The 12,990-nt window shown below is 34.8% G+C and overlaps 2 protein-coding genes across 12 annotated transcripts; both read left to right on the top strand.

Moving 5' to 3' along the window:
* Positions 1-325: 325 nt before the first annotated feature.
* On the top strand, positions 326-5,156 carry LOC147400158 (aluminum-activated malate transporter 8-like). The gene is made up of 6 exons (XM_086446652.1): positions 326-770; positions 2,004-2,144; positions 2,384-2,656; positions 2,783-2,898; positions 3,094-3,237; positions 4,553-5,156. The coding sequence occupies exons 1-6, from the start codon at positions 482-484 to the stop codon at positions 4,976-4,978; spliced, it is 1,389 nt and encodes a 462-aa protein (XP_086302778.1). The 5' UTR covers positions 326-481; the 3' UTR covers positions 4,979-5,156.
* Positions 5,157-6,934: 1,778 nt separating this feature from the next.
* Positions 6,935-12,130, top strand: LOC147400157 (uncharacterized). 11 transcript variants are annotated; one of them, XR_015179208.1, is made up of 8 exons: positions 6,935-7,215; positions 7,354-7,395; positions 8,407-8,591; positions 8,970-8,992; positions 9,604-9,761; positions 9,888-9,948; positions 10,159-10,336; positions 10,629-10,911. XR_015179208.1 is itself a non-coding variant. In XM_086445760.1 (6 exons), the coding sequence occupies exons 2-5, from the start codon at positions 8,496-8,498 to the stop codon at positions 9,914-9,916; spliced, it is 306 nt and encodes a 101-aa protein (XP_086301886.1). In that variant the 5' UTR covers positions 6,942-7,435; positions 8,407-8,495; the 3' UTR covers positions 9,917-9,948; positions 10,159-10,590. The 11 variants fall into 11 exon arrangements, 1 of the variants encoding a protein (XP_086301886.1); XR_015179206.1 differs by having other exon boundaries at positions 6,936-7,215; positions 7,330-7,395; XR_015179205.1 differs by having other exon boundaries at positions 6,939-7,215; positions 7,354-7,435.
* The last annotated feature ends 860 nt before the right edge of the window (positions 12,131-12,990 follow it).

The following is a 12,990-nucleotide window of genomic DNA, read 5'->3' as shown; positions in this document are numbered from 1 at the left end:
CCTTTTTCACATAGTGAATGTCAAGGAAACGTACGTATATCCTCAAATCCTAATGGCCATGTTGGAGAAGGGCGGGTTGAGATTAGAATGCCCCTGTTTTTACTAAGTCATTGGGTGCCACGTGTTAGAACAAAATGGTCACTGAATCAAGTAACAGTGGAGTGAGCCACCATGTAACCCTTTTCTCTAAGAAAATCTATCCATTCTAATTGTTTAGAAAGCACCACACATGTGTCAATGAAGTCTTTTTAATTCATCCAACCTACCTAAATCTCCTTATAAATTCAGACCACTCTGGACTCCCACCACATCCCAGCCATCTCTCCTTCTTCTTTCTATATGGCTTATAGTTAGAAGTATATATAACATGCTCACCTTGAAAAACCTCTCTTTCTTTCTCTTTAGACTTCTTTGATTGATACCCATTTCTCTCATCAGTTCATACAACCTTGTCTTGACTCTCTCTCTCTTATCAAAAGCAATGGAAATTATTGGGTCAGAAAGCCATGAGAAGGCCGGATTTTTTGCCCGTGGGTGGTGGTGGCTTAAGGCCTTGCCTGGGAAGCTTAAGGCTAAAGTAGTGGGTGTCGCGAACAAGACGAAAAAGCTTGCACAAGATGACCCCAGAAGGGTTACTCATTCTGTAAAGATGGGTTTAGCCCTCTCTTTGATCTCTCTGGTTTACTATTTTAGACCCCTTTACGATGGTTTCGGGGTCTCAACAATGTGGGCTGTGTTAACTGTGGTTGTCGTCTTGGAATTCACTGTAGGTGAGTTGCTGTAAACCTCATGTTCTGCACTAAATCTCTTAGATACATTATTCTAAACGACTCGTGCTGTAGTGATCTCAAGCTGGAGCCTCATATGGCACCTCTTGACGTGAAAGTAGATAGGAACCATATATGCTTTTTCACTCGTCTCCGATGAAAAGCATATATGGTTCCCATTACCTTTCACGTCAAGAAGTGCAATATGAGGTCACTGCAGCATTATTCTAAACCATAGTTCAAGAAAAACTTGAAAACTCGAGTGAGTCAACTCAACAACTCACAAGTTGACTCAAACGAGTCTAATAAAATATGTTAAATTCATAAATATTTAAAAATAAACATTTAAAAATAAATAAATAAAATATTTATTTTTGTTCCCCCCAAAATATTAGTGTTACAACTTACATGCGGATGGCCACCTTGGCCAAATAACAGCTCTCAGGCAAGTTGGTTCCATCGAGTTTCAAGACCGAGTCCCTTTGAAATCCAATTGAGTCGAGTCAACTCAGCATATTTTAAAGCAATAAGATAAAATCATAATTTTTATAAGGCTCTTCCATTTGCTTGCTAGTCAGTTTCAAATAAATAAATTGCAAATTTAATTGAATTTTACAATCATCTCCTGAAATCTTTATTAAAGAAAACCAAAATACCCCCACTCTTGTGCATGGTTTTCCTCAAGAATTCTTGCAAAACTTTGTCAAATTAAAAATTACTACAGAACTTTGCAAAGTTTTGTTGTATAAAAAATTGTAAAGCTAAACCATTGTGGCATAAAGTTCTGTGCCGCCATTAAGTTCTGCAATTTTCGAATTTTTATAAGTCCTGATAACAGGACTCGCCAGGTGGCATACTCAATCAATTCCTCTACGTGAGAAGTTTGGGGAGGGTAGATCTGCATGCCTCAGGATACTCAACTGCACTTCCTCATAAAAAAAGTATATCCCGAGGAAATCATATATCCTAAGATGTACAGAACTGCGATTCCCAAACTTGCCACGTCAGACAGTACCTGACGAGTCATATTATAATGACTCTTTTTATAAGCTATTATATTAGTCCACAATAATGGAACATGTGTCTGCTTTGACATAATGCCAATAATGTTGACAAATACTCAAAGGGGTCTTATAAATTTTGCGAGGAGGTCGATAGTAATTGGCCCTTGTTTCTAATTTTCTACAGCTAAAATCCTTGGGCAATGGGCATGAATTGTGTGTGTGTGTGTTTCAGGGGCAACCTTAGGCAGGGGTTTAAATAGAGGAATTGCAACATTACTAGCCGGGGCTCTAGGAGTTGGAGCTCATCACTTGGCAACTCTGACTGGAGAGAAAGGAGAACCCATTGTCCTTAGCTTCTTTGTTTTCATTCTAGGTAAATTTATTTTCAAAAAATAATATGATGATCATAGTTCAAAGTTTTGTTCCATTTCAAAATGCATCGGTGGAATATTTCAGTTTCAGCCAAGAATCGAATGTTTAGGATTGTCTTAGAATATTTCAGTCGAGACCATTTCGATAGCCTCAAAACAAGATTTTAAACCTTGATAATATCAACTTTTTTTTTTTTTTTTTTCTGTACTTAGCTGATCAAATTTGTTGGATGGAATACAGCGGCGGCATCATCATTCTCACGATTCTTTCCCAGGATCAAGGCAAGATACGATTACGGGGTACTTATATTTATATTGACATTTAGTTTGGTATCTTTATCGGGTTATCGAGTAGAGAAGATCATAGAGCTAGCTCACCAGAGGCTATCAACCATCATAATTGGTAGTTCTACATGTGTGATCATCTCCATTTTCGTTTGCCCTGTATGGGCTGGTGAGGAACTCCATAAGCTTGTTGCAGCCAACATGGAAAAGCTTGCAGACTTCTTAGAAGGTACATCTCTATTATAACTAGAGCACCATATGTTACATGTACAAACACCACAAATCAGCAAATTACTTTGTATTTCTACTTGTATATATTTCTTCCATGTGAGCTCTAAGAGCAATAATTTCACAGGATTTGGAAGAGAATATTTCAAAAATGAGGAGACCGATTCGGTGTCGAAGGATGACAAGTCATTCCTTCAACGATATAAAAGCGTTCTCCATTCCAAGACTAGTGAAGAATCATTGGTGAGCAAAAGCTCCATATTTAATCACATACTTGGTGACCCTAAAATAGGATTCTTTGCATGGGCTTTCCTTTTTTTTTCCTCACATGAAAATTGCAAGAATGCCACTGATTTTTGTACACTTGCTCAAGTATGTGTTAATTTGTTTTTGATTTTAAGATTTCATGTTTATCCACGTAATGTTATTACATTGCAGGCTAATTTTGCAAGATGGGAGCCGCCTCATGGCCGATTCAGATTCCGTCATCCATGGAAACAATATTTGAAGATTGGAGTGTTAACACGGCAATGCGCATATCGAATCGAAGCTCTCAATGACTACATCAACTCTGATAACCAAGTATTACTTGCCATTTTTCTCCTCATGCCACTAGTAAACAAAAACTAATAAATTTTTACCACCACGAAACATAAACTTCTCAGATATTCCTTAAAACACATTTGATCTGAAAAACAAGTAATTAGATGTATAACATTAAGTCAAGTGTAGATTGAATTGATGAAAGTTTGCCCTGTTTCCGCATGGTACTATTTATTTCAAGGGAGGAGTTCAAAATATGGGCATGTATGATTCTGAAATCACTGGCCAGACACTTTTTCTTAAATATTTATCAATAGGGGTGTATCCATTTTGGTATGTATTTTTACCAGATTGGGTATCCATTTTAGGGTTATTTTACAGAATGCACCTTTATACACTTGTTTTGAATTTCATACAAAAGAACTTAATTTTTCCAAAAAGGGTAAGGTATAGAAGTAAAATCACAAAAGTGATTGTATTATAGGTGCCCTTCCCATAAATAAATAAAAAAATGAAAATAAATGCCAAAATGGTATATGAACTTTTTGCTAAATATTTTAAAAATGTCTGGGTTGGCAACTTGGGCAAATTATTCATTCATTCTGATAAAACATTCTTATTTTCAACCCATTTTAGTATTTATTTTTACCAAAATGGGTATTTATTTTATTGAATATACATTTTTTTTTTTTTTGAATTTTATACCAACGAAATTATTCTTTTGGGAAAAGGGTAAGACCTTAAGGGTATAGAATTAAAACCCCAAAAGTGATTGTACATTAGGTGCCCTTTTGATTATATAAAAAAATGGCCAAAATGTTATATGCACTTTTTTGCAAAGAGTAGTGTTGAAGTGACTTTAAAATTGACATCGATTCACACTTTGCTGACATGGATATGCACACGGAACATATCTCAAGGAAAAGCATCTATGATTCCATACACACATCCACACCAGCAAAGTGTGTATCGATATGAAATATAAAGTCACTCCAGCATTAGTGTTTTGATAAATATTTCAAAAATATGTCTGGGCCTGGTAATTTTATCAAAATATTTATAAAAAGAAGAAGAAGAAGAAGAAGAATCACTTTAGATGAATATTTTAGCAATTTATGTCATGAATTGGTTGAAATCAAAGGGTCAAAGGTGGCACCACTAACTTTTCGAATTGAGGGAGGTATGTTTATTAGAGTGTAAAAGTAAATCTAAATTAACATAAGTACAGTAGGTATCATTTATGGCAAAATAACTCCATTATCATATAGTAGATAAGTACAGTATGACACAATAATTTTAGCTTCTTATAACTCCTATCATTTCACTAGCCAACTTAATTATATTACTCTTACAGACACCACCAGAGTTTAAAAGGACAATTCAAGAGGCATGTACAAGCATGAGCTTAGAATCAAGCAAGGCTTTAAGGGAACTGTCCTCAGCTATCAAAAAAATGACCCACCACCCTTCTACCATCGATACCCACTTTATGAACTCAAGAACTGCTGCGAACAACCTGAAAACTACTCTAAAAACTGCCTTATCGGAGAATACGGACCTCTTAAAGGTCATACCAGCTGCTACTGTCACTTCTCTACTAATTGAGATCAATTCATGTACGGAGAAAATTGCAGAATCTGTTCACGAGCTTGCCCGACTAGCAAAATTCGATGGTGTGGATTCGATTGTAATACCAGAGAAACCAAAATTAGTTCATCTAGTAACCTTAAAACCGCTTTCCAACGCCAATGGTGCTGCTGTTGTTGTTGCTGTATGTTGACCATCTTGAGCATGGCAGAACATGTGAGTTCTTAATAAGCCATGGGAAGCATCACATGGGACTGTAATTAATTGTTGAGTACTTGGGAATTTATTCTCACCATAGTCTGGGAAACTTGAAATATTTAGTTTTGAATAGTATAAATCGAATAATAAGCTAGAATTATTTTTTTTACCAAAAAGGCCGGTAATTTTGCCAAAATTATTGGTTCAGAATCGATCTTGAAATATTTATCAAAAGGGTTATATATCTGTTTTGGTATTTATGTATTGTTAATAACAAGCTGATTTTTTTTCCAAAAATGGTAGCCATTTAGTTGAATTTACCTTTATTTACCCTTATTTCCAACCTCAAATAAACCCTAGAAGTAGCTATGGTATTGCTGAAAAGGTAGAATTTTAAATGCGATTGTACAATTGAAAAACAAGTATAGGATGATGTCCAATGAAAATCTTATCGCGATTTATTCTGTGAATGTTAATGTTCAGTTTTGCATTTATCCTAATTTGATTTCAACCTGCGTTCTAGGACTCTTTTAATAAATATGTTAATAACATGGCTGGACCAACAATTTTGGCCTGATACATCCCCCATTTGGAATTCCCCCCCCCCCAAAAAAAAAAAAAAAAAACTAAGCAAATTTTCTTTGATATCGAGTTAAAGAAAATTTATTTACTAGTAATAGTACTAAAAGGTGGCATGCACAAATTCACATGTAATATAAGGGTTAATTAAAAGTTTTTTTGAAAACATATAATAAAAAAAGGATATTTTTATAGTTTTAAAAACTAAACAACGGATTATAGGATCATGAGTTGCGATTTTCTTGATTTTTGATTAAAATAACTCTGATTATATTAAGTTTAAATGTAAAGGGAGGCCATTTGTGAGATCCAAATTTTGATGTGGAATCACTTCTGCTCCACCTTCCCTCATTATAATAGTAAAGTAGAAATGATTCTCTTGTTAAGAGAATTAAGATGCATGCCATGAAATACACTGTATCATTATTTGTGTGGTTAAAGTCGAATAAGAGAAATAAAGAAAAAAATCTATTTAAAAGGTTGTAATAGTATAAAATTTTAATTAAATATATATTAGAATTTCAGTTAGGATTTCTTTTTCATATATTTTTTATTGAAAATTTATATGTAAGGTGTTTAGTGTAAAGCAACTTCAATAAAGTTCTTTTCCTATTGATCAGAGATTCTTTTACTTTGAAAGTTAGTTTTTTTTAAGAGCCATGTTATGCCTTTGTTTAATTTTGTCCGTCGGTCCTTCCTTTTTGTTTTTATTTTTTATATCCTCTTAAAAAACTTTAGTTGATTCATTAAGTACATTTTAAGACAAACGCACTTGCATACAATTTAATATGAAAAGTAAGGATAAAGAGTTGGGGAACCATACCTCCTCCACTAACTAAGGAGTCTGTTTTGATCCCAAACTAGAAAAGAAAGTTCATGTTCCAAAGTCTACACTAATACAAAATACAAAAAGCAATTACCTAAAATAAAAATAATAAGATACTACCCATCTCCTAACATTAAGTACAAGTGAGTTAACATCAAGAACATACAAGTGTATGACCCCTATTCTAGCTTTAAGAAGTGCCGTGTTAGACATTGGACCAACCCTATAGCACCACTTGGCGTTCTCATTGGAAAAGTTGAAGAGCCTAAGTTTGGATAAGTTGAAGTTCAACCCTAATAATCATTTTGTGTGCTTATCGTGGGTATCCCCACCCTGTCTGTTGAGACTAATCCCATGGTCACACGCACCGCCCTCTCGAAAAATCCTACATGGAACTAGTTGAGTCGAAGGTCAACCAGACCTTGGATGGTGGCCCCAAGAAAGTCATTGCTTTCACTACAAGAAAATGTCTATTTTGGAACAAAAGGGTAAAACGGACTTTGGCCGTTTGTAATAAAAAACGGGTTAAATCCGTTTTTTATATTGGAAACCGTTTCTAAATCATAATCCACGCGTTTTAACCCGAACTAAACTGTAGAAGGTCATTCTCTCGTTCTTACAGAAATGAAAGACAGAAAGGGGTCGAGAGAAGGGGAAAGAGAAAGGGAAAATCTACGAAAATCAGTCGTTTCCTGACGAACTTAGGATTGGCGAAGATTTATCAATTTTAGAGAGAAAATCCATTTCGTTCCTCAATGTCGATCGATTCTTTGTTTAAGATCTGCGCAACCTAAGGCTGGGATTGTCAAAATCCCTTCGTCTCCCATGTAAGATATTGCTTTATTTCAATTTTCTCTTCGATCTATCATTTTTTATGATTTTGGAACCCTATTACACGATTCTTAGTTAGATCTGATTTGATTTGCTAATTTTTGGCTGAGATCGTTGCGTTTGGAGTCAATCAGTTGAGTTTCGCTAATATTGCTACATCAATTTGTGGATCTGAGGTAAAAATCTGTCGTTTTTGACTGAGAATCCTAGCATTTGGTACGTCTTCTATCCCTAGATTTGAGTTTGAGTGATTTTGGATTTCTTAGATGGAATTTTAGTAAATGTAGTAAGTTTAGTTAGGCTCTCCATCGTCTTTTCCAATTCAATCCTGTTTAGGACACTAGATTTAAGTTATAGTTTTTGGGTTGTTCCAGGCATTCCAAGTATCTGAGAAAATGCCACAAAGAGCCCCCCACCTTTGTTTTTGTAAAATTTTGTAGACTATAGCATTTGAGAATAGTTGGTCCACCCTCCTCTCTGTTATAGTAAAAGGAAAACTGGAAGGGAATTGTGTGCTTTGCATGCAAATCACTGTATGTTAGAACATTGAAATCATCCCTAATAAGGTAAAGCGTGATACAAATATGAAAAGGGGCCACACAAGCTTCGCTTGAGCCCATCCAAACTTTTGTTAAGGAAACGTGAAGCATAGAAAGGTAGGTTGTTTATATATTCGTTAAGGAAGGAAAGTAACAATGTAAAAAGGCAAAATTAAAATTTTGGGTTGGACAGTACACACCAATTTTGGATTTGTAATTCTTGATAAGATGCAGCATAGAAAAGTAGTTTAGTATTAAAACAAGGTTGATATTAAATTGTTTATTTATATTGTGTCCAATGCATATCAATTGGTGGTGTATATTGAAAAATAAAATTAAGTGTAAAAGGGTTGGGTGTGTCTCATGTACATAAGTCCTTATGTGTTGAAACCACAAGAGCTTGGCAGGAACATTAAAAGAAGGTAAAATTAATGTACATATGTTCTTAGTTATATTTGCCATCATTGCTATTAGTTATGTACTTAAAAAGGTGCTACGTGACCTCCAATTTTTCTGGAACAGCTACCCAATAACTTTCACTGAAGTAATATGCGTTGACTCTGGGATTTTCTCTTGTTCTCACTGTATTTAATGATACTGCTTATGTTTCAGTGTGTTCCTTATTTACATTGTACGTCTTTGTTGCAGGGGTTAGAGGATCCAACAAGGAGCAATACAAGCTTTTCTTAAGTTGTTCATTCGTTATTACCTCTGTGACCCCTCCCCCCGAGCTGCCAATGGAATTTTCAATAGCTGTTAATACATCTTTGATTGCATTAGCATGGTGTGGGATATTCTGCACTGAGCCATTCCAAATTCCCTTTGCTGGAAAGGTCAGTCATATCTACTTCAATAATTATAGTTGGTCATTGTCCTGTTCTGATGCTTCCTTCCTACTTCGTTCTTTGTAGTTGTGATGCTAATGCCTACAACAACATAGACTATTGGAATTGGGATTTTTTTTATTTATTTTACTAATACTATAATTTAGTCACCAGGGGAATATTTTAGAGCGTAGTAGATTGAATTTTTGAGTACATGTTTGTTCTTCTACTTTGGCACATGTTCTGTTATTGAATGAATGGTTAACTATCCATTTATGGGATTAACACAAGGACACAGTTTGTGTGTGCGGGCGGGCCCTAGTCTGTTTCAGCTTATATTATAACTTTCTTTATTTCAAGTTGACATATGTTGTTTTGACAAGACAGGAACTCTTACGTCGGATGACATGGTACGTTGCAAGATTATGTCTTTGTGCTCATGAAGTAGTTACTACTCCTTGATGTCATGAATTTTAGACTGGTGTTTTTTTCAAGAGTTCCAAAGAGTTGTTGGGCTGACTGACAATGTGAATTTAGTATCAGATATGACAAAAGTGCTCCTTCGCAAAGAAGAAGTTCTTGCTGCTTGCCATGCATTGGTGTTTGTGGACAACAAGTTAGTATGCTAGTATGCTAGTGTTTTGTTTCCTTGAGATGAACTAGGTTTAGAAATTTGGTTCAATGTGAATCGCCTTACTGAGTTAGAAGCAAGTTTGCCAATTCACTGGTAGCTTTTTCTTCTAACAGAAGAAAAGTAGAAAACGATGGGTTTACCTCTTGCAAAACATTATAACTAGTGTTCGTCATAGTAGGTGATGTGATGCCACTGCCATGTTACATCTTACACATGACACTGACCAAATATTCTACTAGCTCGGGTCTTTAAAATTTAAACCTGATGATGGATGATACTTTCTTGCATGATTGCACCTCTACTTTATTTCTATGGAACTACAGACTACATAAGCTTCCATCAAATATTTCTAATTTTATCCTTATACATCATTTTGTTTGGTTGTAGGTTGGTGATCCTCTGGAAAATGTTTTGCCATTCATATCATACCTGTAGGGTGTTCTTGGGGCAATTTAGATCAGCTTTACTGGATATCCTACAAGACAAACATTTTCTGAATTTCTTCACCACTTTGGCATCCTTGCACCAAAAGTTTTGGAAGGAAAGTAAGTCATTTTTATTCCATCTATGTGTTACGAGGGATGCTTTTCTAAACACTATTTGATTCCTACCATTTGAGTTCATTTATATATCAAATGGTGTTTCATGTGGATTTCTTTGTTAATGTGCAGATATGATGAAAAGGTTGCATGTCAAGTGATTTTGGACAAAAATGGCTTGAAAGGTTATCAGGTAGTCTCAACATTCCTACAAACTTTTAAGTTTGTTAATGCCACTAAGGTGTTTCACTGGATATTTTGAATGATTCTTGATGATTTATAAATGTTTTTACCCTATTAGAATTATTAATCCTTGTGTTCTAAGCCCAACTATTGTCTGTGACGTATCTTGCCACTAGGAACTTATTATTTCACATGGTACCCTTCATGTTTTGCTTAACAGACCGGCAAAACAAAGGTATTCTTGCGAGCTGATCAGATGGAAGAGTTGGATGCGCGAAGATCAGGGGTAGTGGGCAACACAGCTAAAGCCATTCAAAGACAAATTTTTACAAAAATTGCTCGCAAGGAGTTCATCTCATTACGTAGGGCTGCAATTTATTTGCAGTCCCAATGGACAGGTACCTTACATGGTTAAATCATGCATGTGTTAGGAACTTATTATTTGATAGTATCCTTCATGTTTTTTTTTTTCTGAATAATGAATGTCTCACTCATTTTGAAGGTAAAATTGCCTTCAAACAGCAGTTGATCCAGAGTAAGATATATTTTAGAAGTATCTAAATGAGAAATAAAAAGAAGGAACAAAACAATGCCTATAGAATCGTCAAGTAATATAATTGGATCTGCCTAATTGGATTAGGCTTCCTTGAAGCTTAATGTTCACTATTTTCGCACTTTTTCTAATTGCAGATACCTGGTACTATTGAGGAATTGGAAGCTGCAATTCAAGATAATGTTTTTGAAGCAAATTCTATTCTTTTTCTAAACCACAATGTTCTGGAAGAATATGAAAATCGTCAGCGTAAGGTAATTTTATCATTTTTTGGGTGTTTAGTTGTTTGATATCCATCCTCACCATTTTCCTACAGATAGAAGCCATTGCCACAAAACTTGAAGGAGATGTCAAGGAAGTAAAATGGTGTTTAAGTGAAATAGACAGCCTGATGGTGAAAAATATAGATATTTAATTTTTTGGTGATTGTAGTATCTGTTATTCCTGTTGTTTCTTTTCTCCATTATGCCTTCTCTCTCCTTATTATTCTGAAAGTTTATTCATATGGGGTGTTTTTTTTTCTGTTTAAATCAGTGTTCTTACTCTCGTCTTCTGATACATTTTTCTGAGTTGGGTTTTCTTTTTCTTTTCTCCTTTATACATTTTGGTGCTGTTTTCGGTGGTCTCAAAACTGTTTTAATTAGTTCGGGTTTTTCCCCTCTATTTTTTGTAGTTTTGTTTTTGTTTTTGGTGTTGTAATCTATATTGTTTTTTATTTTGTTTTTAAATCAGTGCTTGGTTTGCGTCTCTAATTTATATAGTTGAGTTGTGTCTCTCATGTTTCTTAGCATTCTTGTGTTGTTTTTGTGCTCATATGTAATTTTCTTAGATGGATTCTTTTTATTCTTTATTTGCTGTATGCCTGTATCAGTAATAGATTTCATCTTTTCTTCTTGGGGATATGTGTGAGTATTAGTTGAGTTGTGTCTCTCATGTTTCATAGGTGAATGATGGAGAATCAGAGTAATCCCACATTTTTCTCAGAGTCTAAAGGATCCCAAACCTTTTTTCCCATCTTGAAACCTTTTTTTCTTTATTATTGTCTCGAAGAGGAAGAGTAAGAGGGACCCTTTTTTCTGAACTACTACTTTGTTGCTTCTTGTGGTTAGGGACTGCATTTTCCTTGTTGTCGAATGGGATGATGAGCTGATGATGATTTACGTAATTGATGACTGAGAGAGTTGCGGTTCGTGAGATCACCTTCGCTGTTGTTTCAGTTATGTTTAAGATCATTGAGGGGGTTCAGATAAAGGGAATCGTAGGAAGCTTGACGTGGAGCTGAAGATTTCCTCCTCAACCGAGTCATGGCACACACACACACATACTTGTTTCAAACACTCTTTTGAAGGTGTGGAAGCTCATCGTGAGAATATGCAATATGGTGATACGAAAGAATTCTTTTATTGGTAGTTGTGGGCATTGTGGGGATCTTAAAGAAGATAGGGAGGGATGAGAGTGATGGCATTGCTTCCTTGTAACCACTTGTGCTTGTGTAATGATTGTGAATGGTTTATTGATGCATTGTAATTTTGGATTTGTAAATTATGACTCATTGCAACTATTATTATGTATAAATTAAGGTGATAGAGAACCTCGATGTTCTCTATTTGGATATATTTTAACCGTGGGTAATAGGCAAGTAGCAAAAAAATAATAATAATAATAATTAGTTTTAGATATCAATTTATAACAATTTTAGATATCAGTTTTTAACTGATGTCTAAAGTCTCAGACGTAGGACATCAGTTTTATAAAATCCGATGTCTCAAATCTTTTTGGGTTACTGTGTGCTGTTATATAAAGACGCAGATTAGGAAGGGATTTAAGCCGTTCCAAATTCTGAGATCTGGAACGGTTTGTAACCGTTCCAAATCATGAAATATAGAACGGCTTTCAACCGTTTAACCTCATTAACGACGCCTCGATTAAAGACGGTCCGCAAGCCGTTTCATTGTGGCTTAGGAACGGTAATAAACCGTTCCTAATTGCCATATTTGTTGTAGTGTTTGTGGGGTTTCAAACACATGATCTACCCCTCCTGAGGAGCTTATCAAGGCTTGACTTGCCACTAGGACAACCCCTTGGGGTTAGGTCCAACCCTAATATGCATGGTTCAGGTTTGAGTTAATCTTTGGGATTTATAAAAATTAAGTTCATGCACATTTCGACATAAATATTCTTTTCTGAAAAAACTTATAATTACTTTTAGAAAAAACTTATAAATTACATATAGTATTTATTAATAAAACTTTGCGTGTAACATTCATCCATTAATATAAAAGAATTATGATTAATTAGTTGTCCATATCATCTTATTTTAATATATTCTAAGCATATTAGTACATTTATATAAACACGCATACAATCAACTATATTTCAATTAGTTGGATACATTAGTAATTTATCCATATACTTATTAAAAAAAAAAAGAGAGAAATATAATAATAAATGAATGCAATACTTAATGGATTTTTCATTTTAATATCTTACATATTAAGT

Source organism: Akebia trifoliata, chromosome 6 (assembly GCF_017979445.1).
Source record: "Akebia trifoliata isolate Shusen 1 chromosome 6, ASM1797944v1, whole genome shotgun sequence".
In the NCBI taxonomy this organism is placed as follows: domain Eukaryota; kingdom Viridiplantae; phylum Streptophyta; class Magnoliopsida; order Ranunculales; family Lardizabalaceae; genus Akebia; species Akebia trifoliata.
This window is presented reverse-complemented; position numbering and strand designations above follow the sequence as displayed.

Excerpts from the sequence above, each read along its gene's own strand:
- LOC147400157 (XM_086445760.1), top strand. The coding sequence starts at position 8,496 with ATGGAATTTTCAATAGCTGTTAATACATCTTTGATTGCATTAGCATGG. Across the intron at positions 8,592-8,969 it reads AAATTCCCTTTGCTGGAAAG|GAACTCTTACGTCGGATGAC; the intron begins GTCAGTCATATC and ends TTGACAAGACAG. Across the intron at positions 9,762-9,887 it reads CCAAAAGTTTTGGAAGGAAA|ATATGATGAAAAGGTTGCAT; the intron begins GTAAGTCATTTT and ends GTTAATGTGCAG.
- LOC147400158 (XM_086446652.1), top strand. The coding sequence starts at position 482 with ATGGAAATTATTGGGTCAGAAAGCCATGAGAAGGCCGGATTTTTTGCC. Across the intron at positions 2,899-3,093 it reads AGACTAGTGAAGAATCATTG|GCTAATTTTGCAAGATGGGA; the intron begins GTGAGCAAAAGC and ends ATTACATTGCAG. Across the intron at positions 3,238-4,552 it reads ACATCAACTCTGATAACCAA|ACACCACCAGAGTTTAAAAG; the intron begins GTATTACTTGCC and ends TTACTCTTACAG.